Genomic DNA, 20,488 nt, shown 5'->3' on the forward strand with positions numbered 1-20,488 from the left:
ACACACTTGAATCTATACCCAAGTTTTAATAGGTGACATGACTGGGTGATAGGATTTCAAGTGATTTTTTTTCTTCACTTTGTTATAATTGTTTTTTCTTCTTTAGTTTTTCTAAAACTGACACGTATTTTATAATCTTTTTTTAATCATATACATTACAAAGTGTTCCCTCCAATATTTCCAGTACCCACCTGGCATCATAAGTAGTTATTACAATATTATTGACAATGTTCCCTATGCTGTACTATTTTGTAACTACCAATTTCTATTCCTTAATTCCTTAAACTTTCTTACCTAGTCTCCCAAACACCATCTCTTGCAAAGTTCAGTCTGGTCTCTGTCTCTATGAGTCTGTTCCAATTTTGTTGGTTAACTTATTGTGTTCTTTAGGTTCCACACATACGTGAAATCACATGGTATTTGTCCTTTTCTGACCAACTTATTTCAGTAAGTATAATACCTTCTAGGTCCATTCATGCTGTCACCAATGGTAAGACTTCATTCTCTTTTATGTACCAAGGCTTTTTTATCCACTTGTCTATTAATGAGCTCTTGGGTTGCTTCCGTTTCTTGGCTGCTGTAAATTATGCTGCAATGAACATAGGGGTGCATATATTTTTTAAAGCAATGTTTTGGGTTTCCTTGGAAATATACCCAGACATGGAAATGCTGGGTCATAAGGCAGCTCCATTTAAATTTTTTGAGGACCCTTCATACTCTTTCCCATAGTGGTTGCGTCAGTCTGCATTCCCACCAACAGTGCACAAGGGTGTTTTCTCCAGGTGTTGTTTGTTGATTTATTGATGGCAGCCATTCTGGAAGGTGCGAAATGATATCTCATTATAGTTTTAATTTGCATCTCTCTGATGATTATTGATGTTGAGCATCTTTTTATGTCTCTTGGACATCTGTATGTCCTCTTTGGAGAAGTGTCTATTCAGGTCTTCTGCCCATTTTTTAATTGGATTTTTTTGAGTTTTTTGGTGTTGAGTTGTAAAAATTTTGGATATTAACTCCTTATCAGATGTACCATTGGCATATTTTATAATCTTAAAATAATAGTAAAGAAAACCTGGTTAGATATAACTCGATATTAATAGTAGTTTAACCTAATAACTAACTGTGCAAAATAAACTAGTTATTTATCCTCTTTGAGCGCAATATTCCACATGAGTGAACTGAGGCTAATGTTTACTTACTACGAGGACTGCTCTGAGGATTGGTTAGGATTCCAGCACACTGTGGATGTTCTGCAACATCAGGGAGAGTTGTAGGGAGAGAATAGCTCCGGAGGAAGTTAGGAGCATAGACTTGGCGGTGAGCAAGTCCAGTGGGAACAGTGTGTATTTGTGTCAGGTCCTGATGTTTGAAATGAAAACCCCTTTTTCCAATGGACTCCATTTGCCTCATGTACTTATCTCAGGTAGGTGCCCTCTAGGTTCTGGAGCTGCGGCAATAAACAAAGTGTTATATTGCCTTCCTGGAACCTGCATTACAGAATTTTTATTAAGGACAATTCAAAGCAATTTCCTCTAAGTTAATGCTCTCAGGGATCTGCTGGCTAAAACTGAGATGTGAAGAGGTAAAGTACTGACATACAGCCCTGTCTCTCTAGAGAAGGAGCTACTAAACCACTATCCTAGGTGACTGCCTAACCTTGTAAGTACAGGAAACACTCAGCCATGGAGACTGATGGAAATGGGGGAATCCATGAGCAGATAAAAAGATGAAAGCATTCCCAAACTATGAAAAATACAGACAGAATTTGTTCTTACTACTGAATCATTTACTAAATGAGGTTTTACATTGTCACCACCATGGCTAGAGATGTAGGGAAGATGGAATCTGGAGGGAAAAAAGACTTCCTTTGTCTTCTATGGATCACCACAAGGAGCAGGTCCTATTTGCCTTAATATACCCATTTCTTTTCAGGAAGACTGGTGTAGCACAGGGCGTGGGGCATTCAAATATTTATTGAATAGATGAATATTAGGAACTTCTGTTCTTGACACTGCCCTATGTTTACTTGCTGACATAAATTATTCATCTATAGTATTTTTGGGTTTTTATGTCCATGCTCTGCAAGATAGTTATTATTAGCCCAGATTAAAAATAAGTAAAAAAGACTAGTAGGTTATGCAACTTTCCCCATAATATATAGCCAACACGTCTGCAGTTACAATGAAATCTGCTGCATGACCACACCTATTCCTTTCCATCACGCTACGCTGAGAAAACAAAGCTGTAGAGAATGAATGGCTTATAGGAACTGGGAATCTGAATAGCAGTAATTGGTAGACTTAATATTCCCAGTAGAAGATACCTGCTATATTGGCAAGTGATAGTAACTTCACCCACAGCCCACAGTGCTCTCTAAGCCACGTGTACTTGGGGGAGGGGGGCTCCACTTCATTTGCTCATACTTCTTCCCTGGAAATTGAGGGCCAGTTAATGAACCAATGCATTTCTGCTGAATATTAGTATGTCGGCCCTTCAGGTAATTCATCGATAAATTGCTGAACTACAAGCAATTACGTTACCACCAAATCCTCTTGCTGCATTCTTCTAAGACTCTGCTTGTAGAAATGTCTTTGGTGTATAGTTAATCTAATGCATTAGGTGGCAATTTTATGAGTTACATTGAGGATTGTTGACGTTCTCCTTGGTACCCCTGCCAATATTCACAAGGCTAAGAAGATACTCAGAAACCCTTCATGATAAAGACCTACACTGTTTGGCTTTTGGGTGAGTCCGAACTAATCTTTGTTCCCATGTCTCTCCTGCTAATTGCTAAAATGTATTTATCTGTGATTTTTTTTGTCTTCCGTGCAACTTGAACTTACATACTAAATTCTGCTATGACTTCCTCCTTTACTATCTGAGAGTGCATACTTGCTGATAATCCCCTTTCACAGGTATAATGCCCACCCCTTTCCTTAATACAAACAATTATCTCATGGGAGGCAGGGAGTCGTTCTCCTACAAAATGGTCACTTCCTTTTTCTTCCACCTGGCTCTTCATCTGGTTTCTTTTTGACTTGCCTTTGCATCTTCTGGAACTCTGCTCCCTGCCTTCTGCAATTGGCACACCCTTCCTTTCAAAGTGCCTTTGACCATATACAGGAGGGTGAGCCTCTTCCTCTGGGACAGGAGGTTGGCTGCAGTGGAATGTAGATCTGCCGGAGGTGAGGCAGGCCGTGACAGAAGCCCACCCCTGGTGAGAAGCCCTCCTCCTAAACGTGCAGAAGGTGGGGTGTGCTGTACGAAAGCAGCTGGCATTTGGCAAGCCTACAGCTCACCCTGGCACAGCCGAGACACCCAAATAAAGCTGTATGTCCCTCAGCAAGACACAGGAATGGCCAGCAACTTAGACTTTCCTCATACACAGGACACCCTTCTCCCCTCTAAAAAGCAATAAAGAATTAAAATGTTCCTCTCTATTTTTTTTCACTCCTGGAGCTTAACTTTCATAAACATACTGAATGGAATGGACTGTGTGCCTGCCTCATTATACTGTGCGCATGGGTCAGTGTGTGATTTTAAACTTGCTCAATTACTTTAAAAAGACATTAACAGATTAAAAGGTAGATAGATAATAATTAAATAAATAACCAGCAAACTAAACCCCAGCAATTAGCTTGTATCTCTTCTTACCTACCAATATAGTCTCATTTTAAATAATACTATATATGGCTTCACCATTTCAAAATGTGTATTTTTTTTCTCCAACATGGATAAGAGAAATACATCACTTGGCCTGTGCTCCAAGGACTTCCAGCCAATACACTAGGAGGACAGGGAAGTGTGATCTGCTACAAAAGGGAGCTGCCCACAGCCTGACCTTACCCAGGTTGAGGTGCAGGGCCAGCCTCCCTTTCTGGAGCTCCAGGGTGATGTAGTCTCCACGCTGACCCTCTCCATGGAACAGAACCCCATCTCCTTGGATGCTCTTGAACTTCAGCGAGATCACATCTTTGAGGGTGCTCAGCAGCTTCTGATTGAACCTGTACAGAAGGGAGCTTCTGCCGTCGAAGTCAGCAACATCGGATTCTGGGCACAAAATAGAGGAGAGGAAAATCAGTGCATGTCCCCCAACTGCCAGTCCTGCTTCCCAGCTCAGTTGTCCATTTCAGAGGCATGTTTTGGACACCTGGAAGGACCTGTTGTTCTGAGGGGAAGTATATCTGCTAGACCCATCCTAATTAGACTCGGGGGAATAATTCAGGTACAAGCAACCACCACACACTGAGTTAAATGAACTGATCATCAGTCTAGAAGCAAAACCTCTCATTAGTGATATATCAGTTTTGTTGAGGGAACAGGCTGAGAATAGGACAAATGCCTATGGCAGGACCTCCTGTGTCAGATGCCGGGTCATAACAGTATCTCATGATTTGTTTTCCTTGTTATTTAGTTTGATAGTAAGAGCTGCTTGATCCCCTCCTCTCAGGCTTAAGGTTGGAGGTGAAAACATAGTGTAGTATTCAATTCTGACTGAAAAGTACTGTATTCTAAGAACCCTGTGCTGAGGATTCTGAGATTTTCTCTGGGTTCCGTAGAACAGAATATGCAGTAAGGAAGACTTACTATTGGAAAACAGGCAAATATATTGCGTCCTTACCATCCCTGCCTTTATCTTGTGCTGGTGATAGTTATCATGCTAGTCTTTATATACAAGAATGTTTATTTACTATTGTTAAAACAAAAGGAGATCAAGTAATTATAATTTAGACACACTTCAGTAGTGGATGTGTATAAACATATCTAAAATTTGTATGCCAGAAAGTTAATAGGGATTTTTACCTCATTAAGGAATATATACAGATGGCAAATAAGTATATGAAATGATGCTCCACATCGTATGCCATCAGGGAGATGCAAATGAAATCAACAATGAGATAGCACTGCGCACCTTCTGAAATGGCCTATATCTGGAACACTGACAACACCAAAAGTTAGTGAGAATGTGGAGCAGCAGGTTGGCAGTTTCTTACAGAGCAAAATATACTCTTATCACACTATTCAACAATCACACTCCTCAGTATTTATCGAAAGGAGTAAAAACTATGTCTATACAAAAACCTGCACGCAAATGTTTAAAGCGGCTTTATTCATAATTTCCAAAATTTGGAAGCAACCAAGAAGTCCTTCAGTAGGTGAGTGGATAAATAAACCGTGGTATGTTCAGACAATGGAATATTACCTACCCCTAAAAAGAAATGAACTACCAGGCTATAAGAAGACATGGAGGAAAATTAAATGTTTATAACAAAGTGAAAGGAGCTAGTCTGAAAAGACTACCTGCTGTATGATTCCAACTATATGACATTCTGAGAAAGGCAAAATTATGGGGACAGCAAAAAGATCCTGGTGGCCACGGTTTGGAGAGGAAGTATGAAAAGGCAAAGCATAGTCGATATTTTGGACAGTGAAAATACCCTGCATGATAACCTAATGGTCTATATATGTCATTACATTTCTCCAAACCCACAGACTGCACAGTACCATGTATGAGCAGGAAAGCAAACGATAGGTTGTGATTGACTATGATGTATCAGTTAGGTTCACCGGTTGTAATAATGCACCGTTTTCCTTGGGTTGCTGATAACAGGTGAGGCTGTGCATGTTTGGGGTCAGTGGCGTATAAAAAAACTGTAAATTTTGGTGTGAATCTAAAACTGCTTTGGAAATAAGTCTTTAAAAATAAGTTATTAGGGACTCTATTTGGGATGTGTTGTTATAAGTTATTTTCACATTATTTTTTAATTATAAAAACTTCATAATGAACTTTTATTACTTTTATAATAGAAAAATAAAGCTAATTATAACTTGAAACAGATTCATTATATAATGTCTTATGTGGGTGAGATGGTGACAAATGTCTGCTCAGAGGGGGTGGGTTTAGTCTTATTTGAAATAAAGTACTAAAAAAACTCAATTTTTCATTATGCACCAAAATTAAAATTCACAGCTTGAGCATACACAATGATATATTAAGATTTTTTTGACCAATGACCTAGAAATATTGTTTGTAAAACTGAAGTTCTGAAATGAAAATAAAAATGAAATCATATTTTATTGTAATTAGTTTTAAAACACAAGTTTATAATTTATGCCTTACGAGTAAATTGGTTTTAACCAAAAGTTTGCTGATGGCTGACAAGACCTTAAAAATAACTGGCCCAGATAGAGAAAGATTTCACAAGCACCCCATTACTTCCAGACCCTCCTCCCACCCCATCGGTGCCCTGCGTCTGTCCGCTGAGCCAGACTGTCCGGAAAGCACATGGAGACTATGGGCAGCAAGCTGTCCTCAGTCAGGAGGCCGGGAGTGCGCGGAGGCCGGGGCTCCTGAAGTACAGTGGCCATGGCTTGACGGGCCGGTCGCCTTGGGAAACTCTACCTAAGACTTGATTTTATAAAGTGGGGTAATTTATGTCCTTCATAGAAGGCTGCTGTGAGAATTAATATGCAAATGCATATAAAGTGATAATACGTATAAATTGACGCCATCCTGTCTGGCACATTATTTGTGTTAAATCAATAGTAGTAGGAGTATGAATAGCAATTGCTATGACTAGGCCGATTGAGTTCCTGTCCAGTCCATTCTAGTTCAGGCTCTACCTCCTCACACAAAAGACTCTATTTCTTTTCTGATTTACTGCCCAGGGGATGTGGAGTTGGCCTCGAGTTTCCCGTTCCGCCACGCGTCAGCTTCTCAGCTCTAGTCGAAACTCCTCATCTGCACATGGTGTGTGGGGTGTGCCCGCAGGCTCGCTTCTCATGGCTCCCCTCTTCCACCGCTTCAGACTCTGGGTCCGGAGCAGGCCCTTAGGGGCTGCAGTGGGAGTGAGTGGACACGATGTGCCAAGTGCGGGCAGGGATGCCAACGTGGCAGGTGATGACATAGAGGTGCACCCCCTGCGGCGGGAAACACGAGTTCACGCACCGCCATGGGAGGGGGCGAGGGCTTCCAAGGACAGGGGTCGAAATTGTTGCTGCTTAAAAGGCACACGTGTGCCATGCGCCTCGGTCTGCTGTGCCCCGACTCCTGAGCCCTCCGCCCCGATGCATGGTTCCCCTCTCCTCCAATTCATCACAATTTATGATCCAATTCCACCTCCTCGCTCTCTAGCTAATCTAGTGACAAAGTTGATGGCATAAGTTTAGATGACATAGGTTATCTGTAAGAAAACACATGTCTGAGTTGCTATGAGATCTTAAGAAAACTTAGCCAACCGATATAATGGGGACAAAAGAAAATATTGTTGATGTCTAACAACTTGGGCTTCAATTCTGGTTTTGCTACCGACTGGCAGGTAACCTTGAGGCACCTGTCTTGCTTCTCTGAGCCTAAGTGTTCTTATCTGTAAAATAGAGCTAAGAGAAACCTAACCTGAAAAGTCACAGTGAGAATTACCTAAAACTCACACCTGGAAATGAGTGGTCACGGAATAGCATCCCACTCCTTCGTTTCGTCATTAATCCAAAGGAATTGCTGCAGCGACAGAGGCTTGACTCAGGCAACAGGGACAATGGGAAGAACAGGGCGGAGAAATCCTGTTTGAGTCTGGGGCTCAGGACCCTTCACATCACACTGAGCAGGCATGTGCTCAAGCCCTTGTCACCTTCCATATTCTTAAAGCAACCTCTTCCCCCCTTCCTGATTCACTTTCCCTCACCTCCCTCTGACTCAGTCTCTCCTTCTCATAAAACCTAAGTAACATTACACATCGCCTTAGCTGAAGCCCTTCACTAAACACCCCTTGCATTGAAATTAAATCAGATCTCTGAAATCCACCAGGGTCTGGCTCTGTACTCCTTTCCCACCTCCTCTGCTACTGTGTCCCCAGCCCTGACTCCCCTCCAAGCAGGAGTGTGCAAGTGCATGTGAGTGTGTGTGTGAGGGTGCATGTGTGAGTGTGTGTGTGCCTGTGGGTGAGTGTGCACTCTGTGAGTGTGCACTCTGTCCCTGCTCTGCGAGCACGTGGCCCCCACTCACACTAGGAGGGCTCCCTTCCCTTCCCTGGGCACAGCCCCTTGGGGGGTGACACCTGCATTGCTCACACGTGCAGGAGTGTGGAGGGTAGAGGCGAGAGGCCCCGGAGAGCACAGAATCACAGAATCAGCCTGGGAGAGTGGAGGCTGCCCTCCTGACACCACGGACGGCTAATGAGAGACATGATGCCAATCTAAGAGAACTCAGCAAACACCCTGGACCTGTGCAATATTAATTAATTCATAATTGAGCCACACACAAGTTGTTTCACAAATGGAAAAATAGAGAGTAAAAAAAATAACTTTTTAAGAAGAATTAAAGTTTTCCCCAACTGAACACTTAATATCCCCCAGGCACTGGAGCATGTGAAGTAGTCAGCATTCCCAGCTTTACTTGGATAAAACAGGTTTAAAATGATAATAATAAAGGCCCATATGTGTATAGTGTTGCTCTTAAGAAAAACAATTCTACTTTATGCTGGTTTTTCACATTAGGTATTATTATAACAGTTGGCCCTGATCCTCTGGTTTGGTACCTAATTTGGGGAATGATTTTGTTATGGACATCAGCGTCTCCATTGACAAGTAACAAGCATCTTGGAAGAGGATTCTCTTTAACAACACAAAAAAGAAGAAGAAAAAAAGAAGAAAGAGAGAGAGAGAGAGAGAGAGAGAGAGAGAGAGAGAGAGAGAGAGAGAGAGAGAAAGAAAGAAAGAAAGAAAGAAAGAAAGAAAGAAAGAAAGAAAGAAAGAAAGAAAGAAAGAAAGAAAGAAAGAAAGAAAGAAAGAAAGAAAGAAAGAAAGAAAGAAAGAAAGAAAGAAAGAAAGAAAGAAAGAAAGAAAGAAAGAAAGAAAGAAAGAAAGAAAGAAAGAAAGAAAGAAAGAAAGAAGAGAGAGAAAGAAAGAGAGAGAGAAAGAAAGAGAGAGAGAAAGAAAGAAGGAAGAGAGGAAGGAAGAGAGGAAGGAAGGAAGGAAGGAAGGAAGGAAGGAAGGAAGGAAGGAAGGAAGGGAGGGAGGGAGGGAGGGAGGGAGGGAGGGAGGGAGGGAGGAAGGAAGGAAGGAAGGAAGGAAGGAAGGAAGGAAGGAAGGGAGGGAGGGAGGGAGGGAGGGAGGGAGGGAGGGAGGGAGGGAGGAAGGAAGGAAGGAAGGAAGGAAGGAAGGAAGGAAGGAAGGAAGGAAGGAAGGAAGGAAGGAAATGCTGCTGGAAGGCTCCTATTGTCAGACAGGGTGGTGTGTGATCGCCTCAGAATAGTTCTGAGGGCACAAAGAAAATAACAGAAAATTAAATATTTCTTTTTTATCCCCCTTACGAAGCTTCTCTAAGCAACTCAGAGATTTCTTACTCTGAATTTAGTAATAGGTTTTCTATGGCAAAAAGAACTGATTAGCATATTTGCCTAATTTAATTCTTAACAGCCTTGCAATGTCCATGTTTGCCCCATATATGAAATGGGGAAACCAAAGCACAGGAAGATTATGTTCTTGCCCAAAGACATACACACAGCAATGAGTTGTTTGACATTAAGCGATACCTGTTCTGTCATTAAAGAAATGAGGATTGGTAAGAATTATATCTTAAGTACTGTGAGACTGTCCCTGGCTTCATACAGTGAGACTCAGCATGTGCTGGAGAGTGTGCATGTGTGTGTGTAAGTGTGTGGATGTGTAAGTGTGTGAGAGTGTGCATGTGTGTGTGTGTGAGTGCATGCGTGAGCGTGCGTGAGTGTGCATGTGTGAGTGTGTGAGAGTGTACGTGTGTGTGTGAGTGTGCATATGTTAGTATGTGTGTGCTTGTGTGGGTAAGTGTGCATGTGTGAGTCTGTGAGTGTGTGTGTGTGAGCATGCCTGTGTGTTAGTGTGCACGTGTGTGTGTCTGTATATGCTAGTGTGTGTGTGCCTGTATGTGTATGTGTGAATGTGCCTGTGTGTTTGTGTGTGTGAGTGTGCCTGTGTGTCTGTGTGAGTGTGTATGTGTGTGTGTGTGCACCTGTATATGCTAGTGTGTGTGTGTGTGTGTGTGTGTGTGAATGTGCCTGTGTGTGTGCCTCTGTGTTTATGTGTGTGTGAGTGTGCGTGTGCCTTTGTGTAGGAACGGAGATGGCAATTTTAAAGGAAGATAAGTTGAACAGGAAGTTTTCTTTTTCTTAAAAGCTGGTATGAATTACCCTGTGCTTTCTGCTCTTCAGAGAGCAAGTTCACTTAGAAAAGTGACTCCTCCTGGAAGGGGCATGGAAACCCCACACATGCCTGAGGGGCTCTCTGTGGGTGGACATGCAATGCCCTCCACACCCTCACCATCCGCTGAGCTGGAACCTCCATCCTGGGTGATTCTGTGGTCTCACTTCACTCACACGCTTTTGCATCTGAACCTTTATTGAAGCCCCTTAATATGGCAGCGTCCATGCTCAGCACAGGTCGACCCTAATTAACTCAGTGCAGTTCCCTGCCCTACAGGGCTGAGGTGGAGACAAGGACCCCTCACAATTATGCACCCGGCCAGCAGAGGGAAGAAGCCACCTGTTCCCCGCACGCGGGACACAGCTCAGGGTCCATCTCAACCCAGAAGGATCAGACCTGCCACAGCGGAGGCCCTAGCGGTGCGCTCTCTGGCCTGGCACACTCGGCATCTCCAGGGAGCCTAGAAGGACAGGATTTGGGCCTCATGGCAGACCTATAGGACAGAAAAATCGGACTTGGGTCCCAGTCGTCTGTGTGCTTGTGCCCTCTAGATAATCCTGCAGCATAGGATCCCCGGGCAGAGGGAGTCTAGGGGTTGGGGACAGAGTGAGGGGTTTTATGATGTAGGGTCCTTTAAAAATAAAATAATGTGGGTTTCAGTGTGACCTTGAGGTCATTAGAGAAATAATTATCAATGTGAAGTAGGGAAAGCATATGGTCAGGTTTGGTTTGTAGAAAGAACTCTCTGGTTTGTGGAAAGTTTATCTGTTACTGTTTGATTGTCCCACATTCCACTCCTGGCTACTCATCCGGTCCCTTCTCAGTGGAATTAGCTGGTTCCAGTTTCTTTCTTTGTCTCCTGACAAGGCGGTGAAGCCTTACATGGCTCTGTTGGTATTTCGTTGTTTTCCTCTTCCTGACATCATCCCTCCTTACTCATAACAGTGCCGCCCAGACCGGGTCTTAGGGATTTACAGCCTGGAGCGGACAAGTTCTCCCCCTTTATAAATGGATTATTGTAAACTCAATTCAATTCAATTTGTGGCTTGTTAAGGTGGTCATACATTGGCAGACTTTCTAAAACATGAGAGATGGGCTAGCTGTGGACGGAAGACGTCTTTAGAAGGGAGTCCTGCAACTCCCAAGCCTCCCCTTTCAGGTCAGGGTAAATGGAGCGCACTCCCCTGCATCCTGAGCACTAAGAAACTCCAGCGGTGCTGGCTGGCTGACTCCCACTGAGCCCATAATTGCTGACCTAGCTGTCATAGCTTATTTTCTGAGAAAGACAGAGTTCTGGAGGCATATTCTGACACATTTGATGGATGTTAGTAGCTTGTCAACAAACCAGTGAAAAAAGGCTCCACTAAATAAAAGATTCCAAGCTTGAATCCCAGGTGAGCTGGGAAGGGCTCCGTGAGGGCCAGTGACACGGATCTGCTTTCTCAGGGGCGCAAATGCCGAGGCTCAGCCTTGCCAGGAGGAGCTGGATGCACAGTGAGACGGTCATCCCCCTCACACCTTCAGCTATTCAGAGTAACATGGTTTTAATACAACTACAGTGGAAGCTGCTCTCATAACACTACATTAGAAAAACGATGATACTCAGACCGCATTTGCACTTACTCCAGGTCTTTGGCTAGCGATCCATGAACCACATGCGTTCCCACAGTCAGTTCAGATATGCACAGATCCTCCACCAGCTCTGAGAGATTTCCAGGCCTCACCAGAAGCTTATAACCTCAGATATACTATGAAAACTATGTAAGTTTTTAAGTCTAACTGTGAGAACTCCTAAGAATAGCTTTTATTACAGAATTTCTCACATTTCTATGTATGACAACAGGCAAAAACAGGGTAGGTGTCAGGGAGAGAACACAGATGAACAGTCCTAGTATTAAAAGATCAGAACTCTGAGTTCCAGGCCTAGCTTCAGTAGTCATTTGAGCTCCTATAGTGAGACCTGCCTGCACGTGCCATAGCCTTGTAGACACCTGAGCACACTTCAAATTTTGTAACTCAACTGGACTGTTCACTAATTACAAAGATTAGGCCAAAATAGTCCATTCATCTTAGGGAACTTCCAAAGCAGTTGAAATTCTTTCATGTATTTATTCCCAAGTTCACTGGCAGATATTGGGCATATTCTGTACGCTTTTCAGTCACTGTGCTGAGCTGTGAGATGCAAAGATGACCAAGACACAGGTCATTCCATTCAGGGGCTCAGACACAGTAACAGTAACACAGAAGGTGAACCACTTTAGTGCAGTAGAATATAATAAAGGAAGGCGTAATTACAGTCCCCACAGTTTACTACCCAAAGAGGGACTTGTGAGATTGAGCAGGGAGCTCTGGACAATTAAACTGGGACAATAGCATGGACTAGGTCCACAGGAAGCAAACTGGGGCATATGGTCACCCCAAGAGAAAAGTGCAGTGTGAGACATGGCTGGTCACCCCTACCGAGGTGCAGACAGGATGACAGAAGCTCTCATGAAGGAGATGGGGTTTCACAGATCTACTCGGCAGTTCACGGAAAGGATGGTCAAGGCAAAGGCTGGCACTGAGCAGCAGCCCCTGGGAAAGCAGAACGCAGAGGCGAACTGCCCGCCTCAGGCGGCCCTCAGTGGCCCTCAGCCACAGCACACACTTGGTCCTTGGAAGGGCGTTTGCACACAGGAGACATTTAAATAGCTGTGTCAAAGCTGGAGAAGAGAACTGCAATCCCCCCCCCCCATGACTAGTTACTATTTTGGGGGGGGGGATATGTTTGAGGAAAATTGAACATTCTTTGTTAATGACTCTACTTGAGAACAATCTACAGAACCTAGTGCTAGAGGCCAGAGGGAGGAACAACAGTAAGTTACTCAGTGACCATTTCAACAGAGTGATTGTAAAACAAACGGCAGGAGGCAAGGCCTTGCCCTTGTGTGGAAAACCTCTGCTGCACTTGTCATTTTCCCTTTAAGGTTTCCATGAAAATCACCACTATTTTGCCTGTGGGTCATGGCAATCAAGACATAAGGTCAGAAAAATCACACACACTAACCCATCGGGAAAGTGTGAGCCGTGGATTCCCCTCCTCGCTAGCCTCACGCAGCCGGGTTTCCTCACCTCCAGGGCAGGAATTGTCTGCTTCCCTCCCCACTTGCAATCTCTGAGTCCTAAGGAGCAGGGCTTCTTTCAGTTGTTGCTGCGTCTCCCGATCCTAGCGGGAAGGGGCTGCTGAGTGATGCTGACTGTGGAAACATTTCTAGGTCCTCAACTAACCAAAACATGGTTTTCACTTAATGTGTTTTACTGCACATCTATATGTATATGTGTCTCCCACTGGAACAGTTTTTTAGATATTTCTATATGAGCTAAGAGAAAGAAGAGTAGACAGGCTCCATTCTTCCACTAACTCAATTTAAAGAGATTTCTGGGCCTCTATTTCTTCATCAATAAAATGAAGTAATGACTGTGAATGACCTTGGTTCCTTTTCTGGTTATAAAATGCTCTGATGTCCTGAATACAATTCAAAGCTACGTTGGGGTGTCCCAGCCCCAGGTCTGATGGCTGCCCTCCGACCCTCCTCTCCAGTGTTTGCAGACGTGGCCTTTCGAGGTTCTCTGTGAGGCCACATGGAGCTTAGCGAGACAAAGAGGAAGGCGACTCCTTGCGGCCTCCGCCGTGCGTCGTAGTGGCCATGGAGGACCAGACAACCACAAAGAGGGCGGCTGAAGCTGGGGTGGCAAGGAGAGCTTTCTGGGGTGACCCCCTTAGATATCCGCTGAAGGTAGTGATAATCATAGCTAATGCTTTTCTCTCACTTATTTTTTATGTTTTAATTTATCTTTATTGTTGAAAGTATTACAAATGACCCCCTTTGCCCCCCATTGATCCCTCCACCCTGCACCCCCCTAAGGCCTTCACCACACTATTGCCTGTTTCCCTGGGTTATGCATACCAGCATTTAACTTCTTCTGTCAATCTCTCCCCACCCCTGCCTTCCCTCTGAGATTCCTCAGTCTGGTAGCTAATACTTTTTGAATGTTTATCATCACATGCTAAGACCTATTTCAAGCAATTTGCATGTACAAAATGAGGATTATTATTACCTGTTCTTTCATAGAAAAAGCAAACAAAAAAACCCTGTGTCTACAGTGGACACAAGATTGTCGAAGATTACACAACTATTAGGTGATAAAATAGGTTTGCATCTCTGGTTTGATTGTACATCCCATGCGTTTAGTATACTGTATACTGCCTTTAAAAGTGTTTTTATGTTTCACTGAAAATTCTTAAGATTAGCAATCAGAGATATGAAAGTAACAATTTAGACTTAGAATGTACTCTCAGAGTTAGAAGAGCACTTTGAGAGAATAGTTTTGTTTTTTTTTAATGTTTTTATTGATTTCAGAGAGAGGAAGGGAGAGGGAGAGAGATAGAAACATCAATGATAAGAGGGACTTATTGATTGGCTGCCTCCTGCATGCCCCCTACTGGGGATCTAGCCTGTAACCCCGGCATGCACCCTGACCAGGAATCAAATCGTGACCTAGTTCATGGGTTGACAACCACTGAGCAATACTGGCCAGGTGAGAAAATAGCTTTAAATTCATATAGCAATCACCTAGGAACAACAACAAAAAACACTTATGCCAGGGCCCTTACACAGTGATTATGATTTAGTTGGAGTATGGCCAGAGTAGGTATTAAAGATATATATCAGGTGATCTCATGCGGAGTTAGGCTGGAGAGCACAGATGAGAGATAATGAAGGAGAAGTGGGTTAGCCCAGCAGCTTCTGGCCTAGTCAATAACTAGATTTTGTCCCTGGGCATACCAGCTACATATGCTCAGGAAAGGTAGTTTGCTCACTTTGATCTTGTGAATAAAACAATAATATGGGCATTAGAAGGTTGAGTATAATGTCTTCCCTGTAATACAATTTCCCCATGTGTACTTTCAGACGCATAGTGGAAAGCCCAAGAGTATGGGAACAACACAGAACTGGGTTCAAATCCTGCCTCAGAAACCTACCAGGTGTGCCATTTGGGGAGATTTGTTCATTCAATGAATTTAATTGCTGTTGATAGAAATTGGCCTTTCTCTGAGCTGAAAACTGGACATCTAGGTTGATGTGGTCTTTGACCTTATGGAGCTCATAAACTGGAAGGTGAGACAGTTCAAGATTAAATAAACATATAAATCACTATTAGATGCGTATCTACCTATCTATCAATATATCTATTTATTATCTATCTCACCTCTCTCTCTCTGCCCCTCTCTCTATATATCCCACCGGGCCTGTTCTTCACACACAGGCTTTAGTTTTGTTCTAAAGGGCAGGCAGAGCCATGGAAAGGTTTTCAGCAGGAAGTGGCTCAGCTCTGCATTTAACGATGATCCTGTTGACTGCAGCAGAGATAATGGACTAAAGGAAAGAGTGAAAGTGGTTGCTGAGCTAAAACATTCAGGTGATAGAAGAGGTAACTGAATTAGGCTGGTGACGGAAGATAAAAAAAAATAGACGTATATTTTTGATGCTTCATGGAAGTAATGGTGGTAGTACTTGGTCATTGATCTACCGTGTGAAATAAGGGAGAGAAAAATTTTCAAGAGAGATTCTCATGTTAAGTTTGGACAACTGGCAGTATTTATACTGAGTGAAATAAGCCAGTCAGAGAAAGACAAGTGCCATATGACTTCACTCATATGTGGAATCTAAGGAACAAAATGAACTCACAAGCAAAATAGAGACAAACTCATAGATACAGAGAACAGACTGACAGATGTTAGGGGTGGGTTGGGGGGTGGAGGGATTGATCAAAGAAAAAAAAGGGAAAAAAACTCACCTACAGCCCCAGCAGTGTGGTGATTGCCAGGGAGAGGGGGGAGGCGGAAGAAGGTATAGGGGGATAAATGGGGATGAGCTGAGGCTTGACTTCTGGTGGTGAACACACAGCACAGCATACAGATGATGTGTTGTAGAACTGTGCACCTGAAACCTATATAATTTTGTTAATGTCACCCCAATAATTTAAATAAAAAGGAAAAAAAGACCTAGGAAGTATTCTAGCTACTACATACAGATTAAGAACAATTATAAAACTCTGATCTCTATGGAATAAATATTATAAATAAATAAATAAATAAATACATAAATATCACAAGAAGATACTGAGTGTGACTGGAAGGTACAAGCTGACTAAGAGTTCCGGAAAGATATGTCAAATTGGAGCTATTTATGACACAACCAAATTGCCATATCAATGAGGCAAATGAAAAAATATTTTCAGAGCTCAGAAGAAATATTTGCCTCAGGGTGAAATTACTTAATTTATTTAAAAGTCACTTCACCCTTATAAATGTCAGTTTCCTCTTCTATAGTACATACAAGTAGTAATCCTTATCTTGGAAGACTGTTAAGAGTTTTGGAGTATGTTGTACCAGACTGTGCATACAAATGAGAGTAGGGGAAGAGATACTCATGATGGTGGTGTGGCATTTCTAATGGTGATTGCACATTTAATGATGGGGAAGTTGCCACTAAGAGGAAAGATACTGGCTCTGTCTCCAAGAAAAGAGTTGTCACCAATTATAACTCATGATGAGTCTCCTGACTTCCTCATCTGCTTTTCTTTTGTCTTCTTTACAAGAGATCAATTATTTTACACAATTCTATACTGTCATCTTTAAGTGTGTATCTTTACGTCACCAACTTGGTGATATAGCATGGCCATGTCCTGCATTTACTTGGTTCATCAGCCTGAACATGTTCGGCCAAAGACTGATGAATTGATCAGAGGGAGAAAACTTAAAAACCAGATACCCCACTAGACAACAGAGGTGACACTGGGAGAAAATGGTGCTGAAATAGATATTCAATAATTCTTATGAGTACATAATGCAGCGAGCTTGGCTGCCAGATATCTGTGCATGCAAGATGTCTCTTAGCCAAGATGAACTTGACAAAAAGCCAGAAGAGAATATAGTTCGTTCAGAATAATTATCTTTCAGAAGGTTAAAATAATTTTCTTGGTTTAGCATGGAATTATTCACTCTGTGTAATTATGTAGCAATGGTAATCATAATAGGAGAAGACCTTGTAGAACGCATTAGGAGACCACATTTGATTCTACTCTCGGGCCTAGAGAGGGAACCTGGAGGGGGCAGTGAAATGAGATCCCTGCGCCTATAACAGTGGAAGTCAGAACAGCCACAGCCACGGATGTGCCTCTGCGCGAGGGCCCTTGCCCGGTGGGAGGTACGGTTAATGCTGCCCCAAAGCAACATGCAGTGCGATGCCGGGGTCCCCTCTGCGGACGTTCACTTACAGTAGCACTAGGCTCACTTACTAAGCACAAGCTACTTGCTAGACCCTGCTCTACGCTTTATACATCATAACCAAAAATGATATGGTTTTTGAAGTAATTACCGCTCTCATTAGGAGGTGGGGAGACAGGCTCAGATAAGTCAAGAGTGTTCGCTGGAGACGCGTCTTTTTAAGAGCAGACTGTTCGTTCACTGCTTATGTCTGAACACGCACAAAGGAATCTGTTGCTCCCCGTTTCACTGTGACCAGGGCAAAAAGCTGATCCTGGCAGCATAAACGCAGCAGCAACCTCAGTAAGTGGGACAGTCTCCCTGGCATTTATAAAAGAAAATGAAGGCCTTCAAAGAGAAATGATTTAAAAACATAAATACTTAGGGGAAATGGGACATGCTTTACTTTTAGAAGTTTAAATAAGGAATATACCAGAATAGGTTCATAAGGCTCTAAAAGCCTTCATTTTGGAATTATAATCATGTATGCTTTCAATTATTCAATGAGAAAAAGTGTGAAGTATTAGAGAAACCCACGTATAAGGAAGGTTCTAATAAGCTCATAATTTTGATTATCTATAAAATGTATATGTACATACAAGAGAAAGAAGGCCCCCATTAGAAACAGTACTTACATTTGAAAAATACAATAAAAAGTTCCAAAAATGAGTAAGGCTGGCTAGCCTCTGAGTAAAAAATTAAATACACATTAAATCTTGGTGGAACTCACTGCAGTTTTCAGACACTGAATGAGGTCCTGGGGAGCAAAGAGGAAGGAGAGCTCCAGCCTTACAGAAGAGGCAGGGAGCAGGCAGGCACGCCAGCCAACTTTAATTTAACAAGACAAGAAGTAGAATTGAAGCTCACAGCCTAAAAGGGGCCAAGTGACAAGGTCTGGGAGTCAGAAAGGCTTTACAAGTAGGTGTTTTTTGATCTGGGCCGTGAATGGCAAGCAGGAGGCGTCCTGATGAAGGGGTATAAGGATATTTTGGAAAAAAAGCAGCAGCAGTTACGACCACGTGGCGTTAGGAGAGACTCACAGTCTGTGTACTTGGAGGAAGGTGACCAAGGGGGCGCTGCAGACGGAAGGGGCTGGGAACAAGTGCCACTCTGCCCGGGGCTGTGAGGAGCCTTGAAGGGGACAAGCTGGTGCTCAGGGCCCCTAGTGCTGGCAGCAGGGCCCGTGGGAGCAGCTCCTGCAGGGCTGGGTGCAGAACGGGCGGGACAGGCCTGGGGGCCCACAGGAAGGAGAAGGCACAGCGTCCAGAGGCTGTGCTTAAAGGACATCTGCGGGCAGGGAGCTGTTAGCCGGGCTTGGGGAGGGAAGGGCATACAAAGCGAAACAAAGCACAAGCCTTCCTCTGGGGCAGAATCTTAGTGTTGACATGCAACTGAAAGACAGGAAACTCCTCAGTTCCCAATGCGGAGAATGCTGTTTAAACTGAAAGGGTAGGCATCCGCAAGGGGCTGGGGCTCAGGGGAAGGACTCTCACTAAAGGCCTGGGCTCCTGCAGGCCAGATGAGTTCTATTTTAAGCTACAGGAAAGAAGGTGCAGACCAGGCCTCGTGGGAAATGCAGGCGCAGAAAGACCTAACCTCATTTCACATTTTCTCATCGCCGGTCTCCTGTGCACTAAGCATCACCAACCCTGCAGCTCCCCCGCTTCCCTCCTGCGGGTCCCTCCTGCTTCCTGGGCCCCTCTCTGCAGGACCTGACTACTGGACTCCTGAGATTCGGGGGGAAGCAAGGGGACGATGTCCCCTCCTCGGACTCCAGCAGTGGCACTTGCTTACATCCCCCCCTGCCTCCTTTGCAGATTTCTATCAGGCACATACAATCCCTATTGCAGGCTTTTATTTACATGCCTGTTATCCCGTCTTTGGTTATCAGCAATGTCAATCATTCCACAGCACCTACTGAAAAGATGCTGTGTACTCAACTCTGACAGGCAGAGCATGGGGCTACCTGACAGGCCCCCTCTTGTCTAGGCTTAGAGTTGAGCTGGGGCAGATAGTTGTCAACAAAACAGTCACACAATTACTAATAAAATGCAATCATAATAATGCTTTAAAGGAAAAATATCGGACTTATAAAAGTATAATTTTTTATTATTATTTATATCCCTAAAGCTTTATATCCCGGTTGGCACGTCGTAAGTGTTGAATGAAAGTTGCCAAGTGAGTGAGTGAGCGAGCGAGTGAATCATTATGCAGCAATTTCCAAAATGGGAAAAGTTTAAGACTTAAGAAATTATACAACTATAAGATTTCTACCAGTCTTTAGCAATATACTCAAATGTAATTTTTAGAAAAATATTTATACGTACATAGGGAAAACATAGTTCTTTAGAATGGTTGTAGTAGAAGCAAGTAATTGCTGATTAACTGGGCTGTCCATGCTGGGTCAGCCAGACTGAACTGATGTGTGTGTTCCCAGCCACTTCACAAATACTGAATTCCTATCTGTGCCTATTAGGCCCTGGCACTTAATAATCGAGGTGCTTGCTCTCAGGGCAGGTCCATTTCATTCTGGCAGAAGGACTTGAGGGGGCAAACAATAAGCAAGTGAGCCAAAGCAAACACTATTCTGGTTTGTGGGTGGCCCCAGGAAGAAAACAAAAACACAGCATATAGCTATGGGTTAATGCTGGGTGCTCAGAAAGTAGGGCAGGTGACTTAGAGGGACAATAAAATAGCACTTCTCTGAAGATGTGACATTATAATTGGGAATCACATAGACCAAAAGAGCTAAACATATGAATTCTGGGAAGCATTGTTCTATACCTGAGGAACAGAAAGTGCAAAGGCCCTGAGGTAGAAAAAGCCTGGCATGATGAAGACATAGCAAGAAGGTAGTATGGGGAGAGAAGTAGAAGGAAATTAAAGAGGTGGGCATGGGACACTCAGTAAAGAATTTTACTTGCTGGCAAGGACTTCACTTTTAAGTGAAGTAGGTAGGGGGATGGTGTGACTTTATTTCTTATTTATAAAGATCACTTTGGC

At 43.3% G+C, this 20,488-nt stretch overlaps 1 protein-coding gene across 3 annotated transcripts in view; it reads right to left on the minus strand.

Annotated features, from left to right (window-relative positions):
- CNTNAP5 (contactin associated protein family member 5) overlaps nt 1–20,488 on the minus strand; it is a gene marked incomplete at its 5' end in the record, with an annotated part of 726,412 nt that overhangs the window by 392,266 nt on the left and 313,658 nt on the right. For all 3 annotated transcript variants that reach the window (XM_081142435.1, XM_081142434.1, XM_081142436.1), the window contains one exon: nt 3,847–4,050. In XM_081142435.1, coding sequence (XP_080998561.1) covers nt 3,847–4,050 — 204 coding nt within the window. The remainder of the gene's footprint in view (nt 1–3,846; nt 4,051–20,488) is intronic.

The sequence above is a fragment of the Miniopterus schreibersii genome (genome assembly GCF_964146895.1).
Source record: "Miniopterus schreibersii genome assembly, chromosome: 7".
In the NCBI taxonomy this organism is placed as follows: domain Eukaryota; kingdom Metazoa; phylum Chordata; class Mammalia; order Chiroptera; family Miniopteridae; genus Miniopterus; species Miniopterus schreibersii.